Genomic DNA, 20000 nt, shown 5'->3' on the forward strand with positions numbered 1-20000 from the left:
ATATCTACCTGTCACTTCATTCAAACTACATATATACCTGTCTCCTTATTCAAACTACATATATACCTGTCTCCTCATTCAAACTACATATCTACCTGTCTCCTCATTCAAACTACATATCTACCTGTCTCCTCATTCAAACTACATATCTACCTGTCTCCTCATTCAAACTACATATCTACCTGTCACTTCATTCAAACTACATATCTACCTGTCACTTCATTCAAACTACATATATACCTGTCTCCTTATTCAAACTACATATATACCTGTCTCCTCATTCAAACTACCTATCTACCTGTCTCCTCATTCAAACTACATATCTACCTGTCACTTCATTCAAACTACATATCTACCTGTCACTTCATTCAAACTACATATCTACCTGTCACTTCATTCAAACTACATATCTACCTGTCACTTCATTCAAACTACATAACTACCTGTCTCCTCATTCAAACTACATATCTACCTGTCTCATTCAAACTACATATCTACCTGTCACTTCATTCAAACTACATATCTACCTGTCTCCTCATTCAAATTACATATATACCTGTCTCCTCATTCAAACTACATATCTACCTGTCTCCTCATTCAAACTACATAACTGTCTCGTCATTCAAACTACATATCTACCTGTCTCATTCAAACTACATATCTACCTGTCACTTCATTCAAACTACATATCTACCTGTCTCCTCATTCAAATTACATATATACCTGTCTCCTCATTCAAACTACATATATACCTGTCTCCTCATTCTGTCACGTCCTGACCAGTATAGGGGTTATTTGTAGGTTGGTCAGGACGTGGCAGAGGGTATTTGTTTTATGTGGTTCGGGGGTTATGTGTATTGTAGAAGGGTGTTTTATTTATGTATTACTGGGTTTTGGTGTATGTTCTGGGTTTTGTATTCTAGGTTGGTTTTCTAGTTTGTTTATTTCTGTGTGGCTCCCGATCAGGAACAGCTGTACGTCGTTGTTCCTGATTGGGAGTCATATATTAGTTGCGTGTTTTCACCTGGGGATTGTGGGTAGTTGTATTTCACACTGCTAGTGATTATTGTAGCCTGTGAAACTGTCACCTGTCGTTCTTTGTTTATTGTTTTGTTTCGTGTTATCTTTATTCATTAAATATAATGATGAACATGCAACCCGCTGCGCCTTGGTCCTCTCTACAATACGACAGCCGTTACACATTCAAACTACATATCTACCTGTCTCCTCATTCAAACTACATATCTACCTGTCTCCTCATTCAAACTACATATATACCTGTCTCCTCATTCAAACTACATATCTACCTGTCTCCTCATTCAAACTACATATCTACCTGTCTCCTCATTCAAACTACATATCTACCTGTCACTTCATTCAAACTACATATCTACCTGTCTCCTCATTCAAACTACATATCTACCTGTCTCCTCATTCAAACTACATATCTACCTGTCTCCTCATTCAAACTACATACCTACCTGTCTCCTCATTCAAACTACATATCTACCTGTCACTTCATTCAAACTACATATCTACCTGTCTCCTCATTCAAACTACATATCTACCTGTCACTTCATTCAAACTACATATCTACCTGTCACTTCATTCAAACTACATATCTACCTGTCTCCTCATTCAAACTACATATCTACCTGTCTCCTTATTCAAACTACATATCTACCTGTCTCATTCAAACTACATATCTACCTGTCACTTCATTCAAACTACATATCTACCTGTCTCCTCATTCAAACTACATATCTACCTGTCTCGTCATTCAAACTACATATCTACCTGTCTCCTCATTCAAACTACATATCTACCTGTCTCCTCATTCAAACTACATATCTACCTGTCTCCTCATTCAAACTACATATCTACCTGTCTCCTTATTCAAACTACATATCTACCTGTCACTTCATTCAAACTACATATCTACCTGTCTCCTCATTCAAACTACATATCTACCTGTCTCCTCATTCAAACTACATATCTACCTGTCACTTCATTCAAACTACATATCTACCTGTCTCCTCATTCAATCTACATATCTACCTGTCTCCTCATTCAAACTACAAATCAATGACTTCATTTGGAGGAGAAAAGGAAAATGCAGTAACCAGGCAGATAGGTTCATCTTGGGTGTTCCCTTGCTTCTTCCCCATGGGGGGGAACTCTCTTCATAACACAACACACCCCTGGATAAACATTTATCTAACGTTTCCAAAGCGACTCAAACCCAAGTCTGTCGGACAGTCATTGTGGTTTGTTTTGACTAATAAAAGCTGACTGTACACAAAGACAGACTACACCAAATGACATCTCCACCTGGGAGGGGATTTACAGGTGTGTGTGTGTGTGTGTGTGTGTGTGTGTGTGTGTGTGTGTGTGTGTGTGTGTGTGTGTGTGTGTGTGTGTGTGTGTGTGTGTGTGTGTGTGTGTGTGTGTGTGTGTGTGTGTGTGTGTGTGTGTGTGTGTGTGTGTGTGTGTGTGTGTGTGTGTGTGGGGCAGGGATAGAAGTGGAGAAGACCGGGAGATTCCTCACAAAGCACATGATCATTTGTGATGGCTCTAACATCTCCTCACACACTCAGGGTCTTAGCTAGTCTCCAGGCCATCACCCCACCACACACACACACACACACACACACACACACACACACACACACACACACACACACACACACACACACACACACACACACACACACACACACACACACACACACACACACACAAATACCTACGGTACAGTACTGTAACCCCTCACTCACCCAAATACCTTCAGTACTGTAACCCCTCACTCACCCAAATACCTTCAGTACTGTAACCCCTCACTCACCCAAATACCTTCAGTACTGTAACCCCTCACTCACCCCAAATACCTTCAGTACTGTAACCCCTCACTCACCCCAAATACCTTCAGTACTGTAACCCCTCACTCACCCCAAATACCTTCAGTACAGTAACCCCTCACTCACCCCAAATACCTTCAGTACTGTAACCCCTCACTCACCCCAAATACCTTCAGTACTGTAACCCCTCACTCACCCCAAATACCTTCAGTACTGTAACCCCTCACTCACCCCAAATACCTTCAGTACTGTAACCCCTCACTCACCCAAATACCTTCAGTACTGTAACCCCTCACTCACCCCAAATACCTTCAGTACTGTAACCCCTCACTCACCCCAAATACCTTCAGTACTGTAACCCCTCACTCACCCCAAATACCTTCAGTACTGTAACCCCTCACTCACCCCAAATACCTTCAGTACTGTAACCCCTCACTCACCCAAATACCTTCAGTACTGTAACCCCTCACTCACCCCAAATACCTTCAGTACTGTAACCCCTCACTCACCCAAATACCTTCAGTACTGTAACCCCTCACTCACCCAAATACCTTCAGTACTGTAACCCCTCACTCACCCCAAATACCTTCAGTACTGTAACCCCTCACTCACCCCAAATACCTTCAGTACTGTAACCCCTCACTCACCCAAATACCTTCAGTACTGTAACCCCTCACTCACCCCAAATACCTTCAGTACTGTAACCCCTCACTCACCCCAAATACCTTCAGTACTGTAACCCCTCACTCACCCCAAATACCTTCAGTACTGTAACCCCTCACTCACCCCAAATACCTTCAGTACTGTAACCCCTCACTCACCCCAAATACCTTCAGTACTGTAACCCCTCACTCACCCCAAATACCTTCAGTACAGTACTGTAACCCCTCACTCACCCAAATACCTTCAGTACTGTACTGTAACCCTTCACTCACCCAAATACCTTCAGTACTGTAACCCCTCACTCACCCCAAATACCTTCAGTACTGTAACCCCTCACTCACCCCAAATACCTTCAGTACTGTAACCCCTCACTCACCCCAAATACCTTCAGTACTGTACTGTAACCCCTCACTCACCCCAAATACCTTCAGTACAGTAACCCCTCACTCACCCCAAATACCTTCAGTACTGTAACCCCTCACTCACCCCAAATACCTTCAGTACAGTAACCCCTCACTCACCCCAAATACCTTCAGTACAGTACTGCATATCTTTCCTGATGGCTTCTCTTTTCTCTCCTGCTCTCCACAACAAGCCAACAAAACACCAAGGTTCACCTTTGCATCGATCCTGACTAGTCTCCCAGCCCCTGCCGCTGAAAAACATCCCCACAGCATGATACTGCCACCACCATGCTTCACCGTAGGGATGGTGTCAAGTTTCTTTCAGACGTGACACTTGGCATTCAGGCCAAAGAGTTCAATCTTGGTTTCATCAGACCAGAGAATCTTGTTTCTCATGGTCTGAGAGTCCTTTAGGTGCCTTTTGGCAAACGCCAAGCGGGCTGTCATGTGCCTTTTACTGAGGAGTGGCTTCCAGCTGGCCACTCTAGCATAAAGGCCTGATTGGTGGAGTGCTGCAGAGATGGTTGTCCTTCTGGAAGGTTCCCCCATCTCCTCAAAGGAACTCTGGAGCTCTGTCAGAGTGACCATCGGGTTCTTGGTCACCTCCCTGACCAAGGCCCTTCTCCCCCGATTGCTCAGTTTGGCAGGGCGGCCAGCTCTAGGAAGAGTCTTGGTGGTTCCAAACTTCTTTAATTTAAGAATGATGGAGGCCACTGTGTTCTTGGGGACCTTCAATGATGCAGACATTTTTTGGTACCCTTCCCCAGATCTGTGCCTCGACACAATCCTGTCTCGGAGCTCTACAGACAATTCCTTCGACCTCATGGCTTGGTTTTTGCTCTGACATGTACTGTCAACTGTGGGGACCTTATATATATATATAGGTGTGTGCCTTTCCAAATCATGTCCAATCAATAGAATTTACCACAGGTGGACTCCAATCAAGTTATAGAAACATCTGAAGGATGATCAATGGAAACAGGATGCAACTGAGCTCAATTTACAGTCTCATAGCAAAGGGTCTGAATACTTATGTAAATAAGGTATTTTTATTTCTTATTTTTTTATATACATTTGCTTTCTAAAAACCTGTTTTCACTTCGTCATTATGGGGATTTGTGATGTCATTATGGGGTATTGTGATGTCATTATAGGGTATTGTGATGTCATTATGGGGTATTGTGTGTAGATTGATGAGGAAAAACATTAATTTAATCAATTTTAGAATATGACTGTAATGTAACAAAATGTGGAAAAAGTCAAGGGGTCTGGAATACTTTTCCAAATGCACTGTACGTGTGCTTATGTGTAGGTTTAGTTGCCTAGACTGAGAGGTCCTTGTGTACAATAGGGATGCATCCCAAAATAGCACCCTATTCCCTTTATAGTGCACTACTTTTGACCAGGGCCCTATGGGGGAATAGGGTGCCATTTGGGACGTGACCTAGGTGAGACAAGGATTGGAAGCAACAACATACATGATAAGAGCTGTGATGACTAGAGGACAACTGTTCTCAGTGCTGATGGGTGGACAGACAGACGACAGACAGACAGACAGACAGACAGACAGACAGACAGACAGGTGGTGGCGGGGGTATTAGGATACAACCCACTGGGCATAGATGTCAATTCAACATCTATTCCGTGTTAGTTTAACGTCATTTCATTGAAATGATGTGGAAACAACGTTGATTCAACCAGGCGTGTGCCCAGTGAGAATCCTTCATGTCACATACCTGAGCTGGCTTTTGGACCACCTGCTTTGGCTGCAAAGAGGAAAGAGAGAGAGAGAAGCAGGTTAAAATTCAGCCTGGATCAATGATTTCAAGAGAACATCATACCTGCCTGTTTAATACACTTGGAAAGTGGAGACGTCGTAGAAAGTAAAACATTACTGAAGACACTCTGCTGTTTTTGGAGACGGAGTCGCGTTTGCTAGCGAAGAGATTTGCGGTGATTTATTAACAAACAATAAGTGAATTGTTTCGTTTCATTTAGACAAGTTGCTTAGCCTAGCTAGCTAAAACGGATTAAAGTTGGTTAGAAACCCTTTAAACTATTTTGCTAGCAACCATAATGCTGGAGGAAGAGGAGGGGGGGATGAATAACAAAGCTCAGATTGTGTCTCCTAGGACAGGAAGTATCTGTAAGACCAGGACTGGATAGGAAGTATCTGTAAGACCAGGACTGGATAGGAAGTATCTGTAAGACCAGGGCTGGACAGGAAGTATCTGTAAGACCAGGACTGGACAGGAAGTATCTGTAAGACCAGGGCTGGACAGGAAGTATCTGTAAGACCAGGACTGGACAGGAAGTATCTGTAAGACCAGGACTGGACAGGAAGTATCTGTAAGACCAGGGCTGGACAGGAAGTATCTGTAAGACCGGGACTGCACAGGAAGTATCTGTAAGCAAAGCACACACACACACACACACACACACACACACACACACACACACACACACACACACACACACACACACACACACACACACACACACACACACACACACACACACACACACACACACACACACACACACACACACACACACACATTCCATGCCCCCCTGGATGGGGATGGTTGTGAACAGCTGGTGAGTTCTGTGCCAGCTCTGTGCTGGATGCCAGCGGACGGTGTATGTATATGTGTGTGTGTGTCTAATAGTAACACAGTAAACGTCAACACCGGATGGGGTCGGCCCGAGGTACTCCAACACTGGCCATAAAGGAACATTGGAAAGACGATGCTTCCACATTCTAATGGAACTGGAACTACACTAACAGGATACACCCGCGGGACCCTATTCCCTATGTAGTGCACTACTTTTGTTGTGCACATTATAGGGAATAGGGTGCAGTGTGGGAAGCAAGCCATAGGATACAGATATTATAACAAGCAGACACTGAAATGGCACCCTATTCCCTATATACTGCACTACTTTTGACCAGAGCTGGTGTGTCACAAATTCCACCCTATTCCCTATATAGTGCAGTTTTTTATTTATTTGTTTATTTAACCTGTATTTAACTAGGCAAGGCAGTTAAGAACAAATTCTTATTTACAATGGCGGCCTACCCCGAGCCAAACCCTAACGACGCTGGGCCAAAGACTCCCAATCACGGCCGGTTGTGATACAGCCTGGAATTGAACCAGGGTCTGTAGTGACGCCTCTAGCACTGAGATGCAGTTCCTTAGACCGCTGCTTTTGACCAGAGCTGTTGTGTCCAGATTCCACCCTATTCCCTATATAGTGCAGTACTTCTGACCAGAGCTGTTGTGTCCAGATTCCACCCTATTCCCTATATAGTGCAGTACTTCTGACCAGAGCTGTTATGTCCAGATTCCACCCTATTCCCTATATAGTGCAGTACTTCTGACCAGAGCTGTTGTGTCCAGATTCCACCCTATTCCCTATATAGTGCAGTACTTCTGACCAGAGCTGTTATGTCCAGATTCCACCCTATTCCCTATATAGTGCAGTACTTCTGACCAGAGCATCAACTGGATCTGTCTAAACCGTCTGGTAGCTTCTTTAGAGAGGTTATAACGTCAGACAAATGAATTCATTTAATACCTAGATGGTGATGCTTGCCATCCACCCCCGCCTCTGTTAACTATAAAACCCTTTTAAATACGTCACAGGAAACAACCCACTCACTGATGCTGCTGCAGCAACAATAAACTGACCTTTCAACAACAAAAACTTTACAATCCAGATATTCAGACTTCATCTTTCAGTCACTGGCTGCTGCCTCCAAAATGGCACCCTGATCCCTTTATAGTGCACTCCTTTTGACCAGGGCCTATGGGGAAATAGGATACCATTTACCACTGAATATTCCTGCAGGTTCTTTAACAACAGCAGCACAAAGCTCAGTCTGAAGGACGACGTGATGACGGAAAACATTCCAACTGTATTTATTAAAACGTGACGCAAACTTTTACGGAGTTGCTTGACAGAACACAAAGATCAGATGATTCATTGACTGGGTAGAATAACGGACTTCTCAGTACAGGGTTAGTTTAGGTTTGAGTCATATCATTAAATCAACTTAGAAAACAGTTCACAACAACAACATTCATTATCTATAGGAGGTAGTTATACCCTGCCTTCCAAAGTTAAAGGTACGACCTTCATTCTCCATCATAGTGCATCTAGGATGAAACATTCCACAATATGCCAGAGTTGTAACCATATTCCTTTAAGCACAGAAGTCTCTCTCTCCCTCTCTCTCCCCCTCTGTCCGTCTGTCTGTCTCTCTCTCTCTGTGAAGCCCCCTCTTCATCCTCTCTCCCTTCAGCCCAAATCGGAGCCCCTCTCCTTTTATCACAAAGGGGAAATCACAGCATTGTCTTTCACAAGGCCTGGTCTTTGAAGTAGTCTCAGCCTGACACTCACCATGAATCATGCTTAGACAGACAGCCAGACAGCCAGCCAGACAGACAGTCAGCCAGCCTGACACTCACCATGAATCATGCTTAGACAGACAGCCAGCCAGACAGCCAGCCAGACAGACAGTCAGCCAGCCTGACACTCACCATGAATCATGCTTAGACAGACAGCCAGACAGCCAGCCAGCCAGCCAGCCTGCCAGACAGCCAGTCAGCCAGCCAGCCTGCCAGCCAGTCAGACAGAAAGACACCACACACGCTCAAGGAGTGTGTGGTGGAGCGACACAGTAACCTAAAGGTATGATGCTCAGTTCCCTCATTCATAGGTAACTATTCCCTCATTCATAGGTAACTATTCTCTCATTCATAGGTAACTATTCTCTCATTCATAGGTAACTATTCTCTCATTCATAGGTAACTATTCTCTCATTCATAGGTAACTATTCTCTCATTCATAGGTAACTATTCCCTCATTCATAGGTAACTATTCCCTCATTCATAGGTAACTATACCCTCATTCATAGGTAACTATTCTCTCATTCATAGGTAACTATTCCCTCATTCATAGGTAACTATTCTCTCTCTCATTCATAGATAACTATTCTCTCATTCATAGGTAACTATTCTCTCATTCATAGGTAACTATTCTCTCATTCATAGGTAACTATACCCTCAATTATAGGTAACTATTCTCTCATTCATAGGTAACTATTCTCTCATTCATAGGTAACTATTCCCTCATTCATAGGTAACTATTCCCTCATTCATAGGTAACTATTCTCTCTCTCATTCATAGATAACTATTCTCTCTCTCATTCATAGATAACTATTCTCTCATTCATAGGTAACTATTCCCTCATTCATAGGTAACTATTCTCTTATTCATAGGTAACTATTCTCTCATTCATAGGTAACTATTCCCTCATTCATAGGTAACTATTCCCTCATTCATAGGTAACTATTCTCTCTCTCATTCATAGATAACTATTCTCTCATTCATAGGTAACTATTCCCTCATTCATAGGTAACTATTCTCTCATTCATAGGTAACTATTCTCTCATTCATAGGTAACTATTCTCTCATTCATAGGTAACTATTCTCTCATTCATAGGTAACTATTCCCTCATTCATAGGTAACTATTCCCTCATTCATAGGTAACTATTCTCTCATTCATAGGTAACTATTATCTCTCTCAATTCAATTCAAGGGGCTTTATTGGCATGGGAAACATATGTTAACATTGCCAAAGCAAGTGAAGTAGACAATATACAAAAGTGAAATAAACAATAAAAATGAACAGTAAACATTACACTCACAGAAGTTCCAAAATAATAAAGACATTTCAAATGTCATATTATGTATATATACAGTGTTGTAACGACGTACAAATGGTTAAAGTACAAAAGGGAAAATAAATCAACATAAATATGGGTTGTATTTACAATGGTGTTTGTTCTTCACGGGTTGCCCTTTTCTTGTGGCAACAGGTCACAAATCTTGCTGCTGTGATGTCACACTGTGGTATTTCACCCAGTAGATATGGGAGTTTATCAAAATCGGGTTTGTTTTTCGAATTATTTGTGGATCTGTGTAATCTGAGGGAAATATGTGTCTCTATTATGATCATACATTGGGCAGGATGTTAGGAAGTGCAGCTCAGTTTCCACCTCATTTTGTGGGCAGTGTGCACAGAGCCTGTCTTCTCTTGAGAGCCAGGTCTGCCTACTGCGGCCTTTCTCAATAGCAAGGCTATGCTCACTGAGTCTGTACATAGTCAAAGCTTTCCTTAAGTTTGGGTCAGTCACAGTGGTCAGGTATTCTGCCACTGTGTACTCTGTGTTTAGGGCCAAATAGCATTCTAGTTTGCTCAGTTTTTTTGTTAATTCTTTCCAATGTGTCAAGTAATTATCTTTTTGTTTTCTCATGATTTGGATGGGTCTAATTGTGCTGCTGTCCTGGGGCTCTGTGGGGTGTGTTTGTGTTTGTGAACAGAGCCCCAGGACCAGCTTGCTTAGGGGACTCTTCTCCAGGTTCATCTCTCTGTAGGTGATGGCTTTGTTATGGAAGGTTTGGAAATCACTTCCTTTTAGGTGGTTGTAGAATTTAACGTCTCTTTTCTGGATTTTGATAATTAGTGGGTATCGGCCTAATTCTGCTCTGTATGCATTATTTGGTGTTTTACGTTGTACACTGAGGATATTTTGTCAGATTTCTGCATGCAGAGTCTCAATTTGGTATTTGTCCCATTTTGTGAATTCTTGGTTGGTGAGCGGACCCCAGACCTCACAACCATAAAGGGAAATGGGTTCTATAACTGATTAAAGTATTTTTAGCCAGATCCTAATTGGTATGTTGAATTTTATGTTCCTTTTGATGGCGTAGAAGGCCCTTCTTGCCTTGTCTCTCAGCTCGTTCACAGCTTTGTGGAAGTTACCTGTGGCGCTGATGTTTAGGCTGAGGTATGTATAGTTTTTTGTGTGCTGTAGGGCAACAGTATCTAGATGGAATTTGTATTTGTGGTCCTGGCGACTGGACCTTTTTTGGAACACCATTATTTTGGTCTTACTGAGATTTACTGTCAGGGCCCAGGTCTGACAGAAGCTGTGCAGAAGATCTAGGTGCTGCTGTAGGCCCTCCTTGGTTGGTGACAGAAGCACCAGATCATCAGAAAACAGTAGACATTTGACTTCAGATTCTAGTAGGGTGAGGCTGGGTGCTGCAGACCTTTCTAGTGCCCTCGCCAATTGGTTGATATATATGTTGGTGGGTGGGGCTCCAGCTGCATCCCTGTCTCACCCCACGGCCCTGTCTCACCCCACGGCCCTGTCTCACCCAACGGCCCTGTGGAATGAAATGTGTTTGTTTTTGCAATTTTTAACTGTCAACTTGTTGTTTGCGTACATGGATTTTATAATGTTGTATGTTTTTTCCCCCAACACCTCTTTCAATCAATTTGTATAGCAGGCCCTCATGGCAAATTGAGTCAAAAGCTTTTTTTTTTCATCAACAAAGCCTGAGAAGACTTTGCCTTTGTCTTGGTTTGTTTGTTTTGTCAATTAGGGTGTGCAGGGTGAATACGTGGTCTGTCGTACGGTAATTTGGTAAAAAGCCAATTTGCTCAGTACATTGTTTTCACTGAGGAAATGTATGAGTCTGATGTTAATGATAATGCAGAGGATTTTCCCAAGGTTGCTGTTGACCCATATCCCACGGTAGTTATTGGGGTCAAATTTGTCTCCACTTTTGTGGATTGGTGGTGATCAGTCCTTGGTTCTAAATATTGGAGAAGATGCCAGAGCTAAGGAGTTTAAGTATAGCCAATTGGAATTCAAGTCTGTATATTTTATCATTTCATTTAGGATACCATCAACACCACAGCCCTTTTTGGGGTTGGAGGGTTTGTATTTTGTCCTGTTGTTCATTCACTGTAATTGGAGAATCCAGTGGGTTCCGGTAGTCTTTTTAATAGTTCATTCTAACATTTGTATTTGATCATGTATATGTTTTTGCTGTTTATTCTTTGTTACAGAGCCAAAAAGATTAGAGAAGTGGTTTATCCATACATCTCTGTTTTGGATAGATAATTCTTCATGTTGTTTGTTTAGAGTTTACCACTTTTCCCAGAAGTGGTTAGATTCTAGGGAGTCTTCAATTACGTTGATTTCTGACGTGCTGTTCCTTCTTTTTCCATAGTGTATTTCTGTATTGTTTTAGTGATTCACCATTCTTAGGTTTTTGCATTCTTCACCAAACCATTTTTCATTGTTGTTAATTTTCTTAGGGTTTCTGCTTGACATTTTTAGATTTTATAGAGAAGCTGAAAGGTAAAATATACCATTTAGGCTTTCTACTGCCATGTTTACAACTTCACTATTACAGTGAAATGTTTTGTCCAGGAAGTTTTTGGTAGATTTTTAAGCTACTTTCCTTCCATCTATATCATTTCTTAATATTATTCAGTTCCTTTGGCTTTAATGCCTCACGATTGAGTATTGCTCTGTTCAAGTAGACTGATTTTGCTGTGGTCTGAGAGAGGTGTTAGTGGGCTGACAGTGAACGCTCTGAGAGACTCTGGGTTGAGGTCAGTGATAAAGTAGTCTGCAGTACTACCGCCAAGAGATTAGCTGTAGGTGTACCTACCATAGTCCCCTCGAAGCCTACCATTGACTATGGACAGACCCAGTGTGTGACAGACCTGCCCGAGTTGTGGCCCATTTTTGTTGGTTGTTTTGTCAAAGTTGTGTCTAGGGCGGCATATTGGGGAGGGAATACTATCCGCTGCAGGTAGGTGTTTGTCCCCCTGTGTGCTGAGAGTGTCAGGTTCTTGTCCGGTTCTGGCATTTAGGTCACCATAGACTAGTACATGTCCCTGGGCCTGAAAATGGTTCATCTCCCCCTCTTGGACGGAAAAGCAGTCTTCATTAAACTATGGGGATTCTATTGGGGGAATATATGGTAGCACACATGAGGAAATTTTTCTTTATTGAGATAATTTCCTCGTACATTTTTAGCCAGATGTAAAACGTTCCTATTTTGACTAATTTCATAGAGTGGGTTAGGTCTGCTCTATACCAAATTAGCATACCCCTTGAGTCTCTTCCCTGTTTTACTCCTGGTAGTTTGAGACTACCAGCTCTCTGTAACCTAGAGGGCAACCAGTCGGTCCATCTCCTCCATGTTTCTTGTAGGATGACAATGTCTGTATTTCCAATGTCTTTGATGAAGTCTGGGTTTCTGCTCTTTAGGCAAAAAGCAGATGACCTCCGACCAGTACTTTCTGAAAGAATTCAGACCACTTGACTTTTTCCACATGTTGTTACTTTACAGCCATAATCTTTTTTTTTTAAATGTCCCACATCAATCTACACACAATACCCCATAATGACAAAGCAGAAAACAGGTTTTGGCAATTTTTGCAAATATATTCAAAATAAAAAAACTGAAATATCACATGTTGTTGAATCAATTTTGGCAGCGATTACAACCTTGAGTCTTCTTGGGTATGATGCTACAAGCTTGGCATACCTGTATTTGGTGAGTTTCTCCCATTCTTCTCTGCAGATCCTCTCAAGCTCTGTCAGGTTGGATGGGGAGCGTCGCTGCACAGCTATTTTCAGGTCTCTCCAGAGATGTTTGATTGGGTTCAAGTACGGGCTCTGGCTGGGCCACTCAGGGACATTCAGAGACTTGTCCTGAAACCACTCCTGCGTTGTCTTGGCTGTGTGCTTAGGGTTGTTGTCCTGTTGGAAGGTGAACCTTCATCCTAGTCTGAGGTCCTGAGCGCTCTGGAGAAGGTTTTCATCAAGGATCTCTCTGTACTTTACTCCGTTCATCTTTCCCTTGATCCTGACTAGTCTCCCAGTATATGCCCGATGAAAAACCTCCCCAAAGCATGATGCTGCCACCACCATGCTTCACCGTAGGGATGGTGCCAGGTTTCCTCCAGACGTGATGCTTGGCATTCAGGCCAAAGAATTGAATCTTGGTTTCATCAGACCAGAGAATCTTGTTTCTCATAGTCAGTCCTTTAGGTGCCTTTTGGCAAACTCCATGCGGGCCGCCATGTGCCTTTTACTGAGGAGTGGCTTCCGTCTGGCCAATCTACCATAAAGGCCTGATTAGTGGAGTGCTGCAGAGATGGTTGTCCTTCTGGAAGGTTCTCCCATCTCCACAGAGGAACTCTGGAGCTCTGTCAGAGTGACCATCGGGTTCTTGGTCACATCCCTGACCAAGGCCCTTCTCCCCCGATTGCTCAGTTTGGCCGGGCGGCCAGCTCTAGGAAGAGTCTTGGTGGTTCCAAACTTCTTCCATCTAAGAATGATGGAGGCCACTGTGTTCTTGGGTACCTTCAATGCTGCAGACATGTTTTGGTACCCTTCTCCAGATCTGTGCCTCAACACAATCCTGTCTATGTACAATTCCTTCAACATTATGTTTTTTGTTTTAATAAATTTGCTAAAATTTCAAAAACTCAGTTTCTGCTTTGTCATTATGGGGTATTGTGTGTAGATTGATGAGGATTCTTTTTGTATTTAGTCCATTTTAGAATAAGGCTGTAACGGAACAAAATGTGGAAAAAGTCAAGGGATCTGAACACTTTCCAAATGCACTGTATGTACCGTAATAATTTTATAATAAACTCAGACCTTGTATATTCCAGGATGAGACAGTAAAAGCTTTGTGTTCCATAGTGTCTAGTGTTGCTTTCGTGTGGTTTAGACTCGGACCGTTACTAGGTAACAGTCTCAGCTAAACCCACCACCCCCCCGATCCTACTAAACTACCTAGGTAATAATCTTCCTCTAATCAAAGTCAGACATGTCTCTTACTGAACCAACCACCTTTTAGGTGATATACACCCAGACCAACCTTCAGACAGGTCATACAAATTATCTTTATTCTCTAGCCCCCCTTTAAGGCTAGAGTCTGCTTCTAGAAAGAAAAGAGGAACCTCGGTAAAGAACCTATGGTAAAGAACCTACGGTAAAGGGTCGCACACTGCGCACTGCATGTGGATCTCCCGCTCATCTACCGATCGTTCAGCGCGCTGTTGATGCCCAACTGCCGACATTTTCTCGCAATTCTACATGTAAAACTGGTTTGCACTCGGTTCACCAAATTATAGCCGGAACTCTGTTCAGAGGTGCTAAGTACTCTCAGGAGACAAATGCTATTGGTGTGTGTGACCGAGCCTTGAAAGGGTTCTATGGCTGTCCTCGTAGGAGAACCCTTTAAGGAACCTTTTTGAGTTCCAGAACCCTTTTGGATTCCATGTAGTGCAGAACACTTGCCACAGAGTGCATTTTATCTGGAACCCAAAAGGGATCTTCAAAGGGTTCTCCTATGATGACAGCCAAAGTACTCTTTTGGAACCCTTTTGGGTTCCAGAACCCTTTTGGATTCCATGTACCGTAGAACAACGCCACGGAGTGTTTTACCTATTTACCAGAGTGTACTGGGTGTTAAAGAAATAGACATCTCTGGTTTGGGTCACAGGGTCCATCCAAAATGGCACCCAGTTCCCTGTATAGTAGGACAGCCAAAGGGTAGTGTCTATATAGTGCACTAGATGTGATGGAAATAGGGTGTTATTTGGGATACAGCCAGAGGGTAGCCACAGGGTCATGGTGTGTGATCTCTATCTTTAATGGTGTGAGTTTAAACACTAACGATGCTGAGAGAAACCTGCTGATGGTGTTGTTTACTCCGTTACTATGTTACTGTGGGCCGTCACGGAACACACATGCACCACAGGAGGTTGGAGGCACCTTTAATTGGGGAGGACGGGCTCGTGGTAATAGCTGGAGCGGAATCAGTGGAATGGTATCAAATACATCAAACACATGATGCCATGAAAGAAAGATGGCGTCGGAGAGGATGGCTGCCGTTTATTGGCTGTTAACCAATCGTGCTATTTAAAAAAAAAAAATTCCGCATTGTTTGTAACTAATTTTGTACATAATGTTGCTGCTACCGTCTCTTATGATCGAAAACAGCAATTACTCACCTCGAATTGGACAAATAATTTTTCTTTAATGAGTCGGACGGGAAGGATATACTCCATACACCCGAACAGGCCCTCATCCCCATCATTCACAGGAGAAAGAAACAGACGTTTCACGGAAAGAGATCGGGGTGCATTGTGAGGATCAGGCAACGAGTGGCTAATCTGCCTTTTGCCATCTGTACTGTTAGCCAACGTTCAATCCCTGGAAAATAAATGGGAGGAACTGAGAGCACGTATATCCTACCAACGGAACAGCAGTCTCTGGTAAGACATGGGGCAGTGGCCTATGTGTATTTGTAAACAACAGCTGGTGCACGATATCTAAGGAAGTCTTGAGGTTTTTCCCACCTGAGGTAGAGTATCTCATGATAAGCTGTAGACCACGCTATCTACCTAGAGAGTTTTCATCTGTATTTTTCGTAGCTGTCTACATACCACCACAGACCGATACCGGCACTAAAACCACACTCAATGAGCTGTATACCGCCATAAGCAAAAAGGAAACGCTCATCCAGAGGTGGTGCTCCTAGTGGCCGAGGACTTTAATGCAGGGAAACTTAAATCAGTTTTACCTCATTTCTATCAGCATGTTAAATGTTCAACCAGAGGGAAAAAAACTCTAGACCACCTTTACTCCATACACAGATACAAAGCTCTCCCTCGCCCTCCATTTGGCAAATCTGACCGTAATTCTATCCTCCTGATTCATGCTTACAAGCTAAAATTAAAGCAGGAAGCACCAGTGACTCGGTCTATAAAAAAAGTGGTCAGATGAAGCAGATGCTAAACTACAGGACTGTTTTGCTATCACAGACTGGAACATGTTCCGGGACTCTTCCGATGGCATTGAGAAGTACACCACATCAGTCACTGGCTTTATCAATAAGTGCATCGAGGACGTCGTCCCCACAGTGACTGTGCGTACATAGCCCAACCAGAAGCCATGGATTACAGGCAACATTGCACTGAGCTAAAGGGTAGAGCTGCCGCTTTCAAGGAGCGGAACTCTAACCCGTAAGCTTATACGAAATCAAAATCGACAAACCATCAAACAGGCAAAACATCAATACAGGACTAAGATCGAATCGTACTACACGTTCGTCGGATGTGGCAGGCCTTGCAAACTATTACAGACTACAAATGGAAGCACAGCCGAGAGCTGCCCAGTGACACGATGGGCTAAATAGCTTCTATGCTCGCTTCGAGGCAAGTAACACTGAAACATGAATGAGAGCATCAGCTGTTCTGGACGACTGTGTGATCAAGCTCTCCACAGCCGATGTGAGTAAGACCTTTAAAAAGATCGACATTCACAAGGCTGCAGGGCCAGATGGATTAACAGGATGTGTACCCAGAGCATGCGTTGACCAACTTGCAAGTGTCTTCACTGACATTTTCAACCTCTCCATGTCTGAGTCTGTAATACCTACATGTTTCAAGCAGACCACCATAGTCCCTGTGCCCAAGAACACTAAGGTAACCTGCCTAAATGACTACCGACCCGTAGCACTCACGTCTGGAGCCATGAAATGCTTTGAAAGGCTGGTCATGGCTCACATCAACACCATTATCCCAGAAACCCTAGAACCACTCCAATTTGCATATCACCCCAACAGAACCACAGATGATGCAATCTCTACTGCACTCCACACTGCCCTTTCCCACCTGGACAAAAGGAACACCTAAGTGAGAATAAATAACTTCATATTTCTTATATTAAGCAAAACAGACAGCCACATTTTCTAGTATTTTTGATTTATTTACAGAAAGCCAGGGGTGCGAGCCAACAACCAGACATAATTTAAAAACGAAGCATGTGTTTAGTGAGTCCGCCAGATCAGAGGCAGCAGGGATGACTAGGGATGTTCTCTTGATACGTGTGTGAATTAGACAATTTTCCTGTCCTGTAGTTTTGGTTGTCAGGAGGAACGAATGGAGTAAAAAGTACATAATTTACTTTAGGAACGTAGTAAAGTAAAACACTACCTGGTCTAATAGAACACTACCTGGTCTAACAGAACACTACCTGGTCTAACAGAACACTACCTGGCCTAACAGAACACTACCTGGTCTAATAGACCACTACCTGGTCTAACAGAACACTACCTGGCCTAACAGAACACTACCTGGTCTAATAGACCACTACCTGGTCTAACAGAACACTACCTGGTCTAACAGAACACTACCTGGTCTAACAGAACACTACCTGGTCTAACAGAACACTACCTGGCCTAACAGAACACTACCTGGTCTAACAGAACACTACCTGGTCTAACAGAACACTACCTGGCCCAACAGAACACTACCTGGTCTAACAGAACACTACCTGGTCTAACAGAACACTACCTGGCCTAACAGAACACTACCTGGTCTAACAGAACACTACCTGGTCTAACAGAACCCTACCTGGTCTAACAGAACACTACCTGGTCTAACAGAACACTACCTGGTCTAACAGAACACTACCTGGTCTAATAGAACACTACCTGGTCTAACAGAACACTACCTGGTCTAACAGAACACTACCTGGTCTAACAGAACACTACCTGGTCTAACAGAACACTACCTGGTCTAACAGAACACTTTAACTACATATCTAATAGAAGGTGTAAAGGGGAGAGGATTTTGGTGGCTCTGGGTAGAGGGGGACATTCTGACAGGATATAGATACTACGGTATGGAAAGGTCTCTCAGTGTTGGGGATGGAGAAAGTTAGAGGGTGGATAGTAATGCATCATTTAGTAAATATCACAGACTTCCATGAAGATATGAGAGAGAGAGAGAGAGAGAGAGAGAGAATAATGTTTACTGTTCATTTTGATTGTTGATTTCACTTTTGTTTATTATCTAGTGAAATTGAATTGAGAAGTTCCATGTTATATTATTAGTGAAGAGACAGACAGACACAGAGACAGGGACAGAGACAGACAGCCTTTCCACTCAGAGCCAAGTAGGGCTACGGTCAATTCCCTACTTCTTTCCAAGCGGAACTTGGATGCCAGTTGCAAGCTCTGCCACATCCTGCTTCTAGAAGAATAACAACAGCCACAGTGTCTGTCTGTTTGCATTCCAAATAGCACCCTATTCTCTACTTAGTGCACTACTTTTGACCAGGGCCCATATGGGAATAGGGTTCCATTTGGGAGGCTGTAACAACGGGGCGGAGCTGAAACAGAAACATGAGCAAGACGTAGTGCCTGTTCTGATGTCCAGGATCCACTTCATAGAACTACACTTCTTGGAAAGAGAAAGAGAACAAACATCTAGATAAATTCTCTCTCACTTCCTCTCTCTCTCACTTCCTCTCGCACTCTCTCTCCCGTCTTTCCAGTCGTTCTCTCTCTCCCTTCCTGGAATGCACCAGACGTAGTTTGTGCCAGAGCCAACCTGTTTCCCTCCCTCCCTCCCTCCCTCCCTCCCTCCCTCCCTCCCTCCCTCCCTCCCTCCCTCCCTCCCTCCCTCCCTCCCTCCCTCCCTCCCTCCTACCATGCGCTATATCAGAGGAGTAGCAGCAAGATAAGCAGGTATGTCAGACAGGAAGTTACATCTTGTTACAGTCTTTGAGCTCATCCTAACACTAACAGCTTCACTGTAATCAGTCCACTATGGGCCCTGGTCAAAAGTACACTCTTAGATAAAAGGGTTCTTCCACTGTCCCCCACATGAGAACCCTTTTTGGTTCCACGTAGAACCCTCTGGGGAAAGGTTTCTACATGGAACCCAACAGAGTGCTACCTAAAAGGGTTCTTCAAAGGATTCTCCTATGGGGACAGGCGAAGAACCCTCTAAGGTTGTATATACTATTTCACCTTATGTTTTTGCTAAGAGCGTAGTGTATGTGTTGCCAATTGGGACTTAACACTACTGTGGTATAAACAGAGCAGGATGAACTATATTCTATTAGAAACTGGGTGGTTCTAGCCTTGAATGCTGACTATGCTGACCACGGCTATGACATAACATGTATTTTGTACTGCTCTAATTACGCTGGTAATCAGTTTATAATAGCAATAAGGCACCTCAGGGGGTTTGTGGTATACGCGATGTGTCGTGCCCTAAGAACAGCCCTTAGCCGTGGTAAATCGGCCATACACCACACACCCTCGTGCGTTATTGGTCAATTAGCCCCGTCACCCTCTGACGTCATACTGTACATCACCACACAACTA

The 20000-nt window shown here is 43.3% G+C and overlaps 1 protein-coding gene across 1 annotated transcript in view; it reads right to left on the reverse strand.

Moving 5' to 3' along the window:
- Positions 1-20000, reverse strand: part of LOC123728276 (uncharacterized) — a 104444-nt gene that overhangs the window by 14322 nt on the left and 70122 nt on the right. Inside the window, exon 4 of the mRNA XM_082964290.1 lies at positions 5662-5691. Within this exon, the coding sequence (XP_082820416.1) occupies positions 5662-5691 (30 nt within the window). The remainder of the gene's footprint in view (positions 1-5661; positions 5692-20000) is intronic.

This window comes from Salmo salar, chromosome 17 (genome assembly GCF_965601325.2).
Source record: "Salmo salar chromosome 17, fSalSal1, whole genome shotgun sequence".
Lineage (NCBI taxonomy): Eukaryota > Metazoa > Chordata > Actinopteri > Salmoniformes > Salmonidae > Salmo > Salmo salar.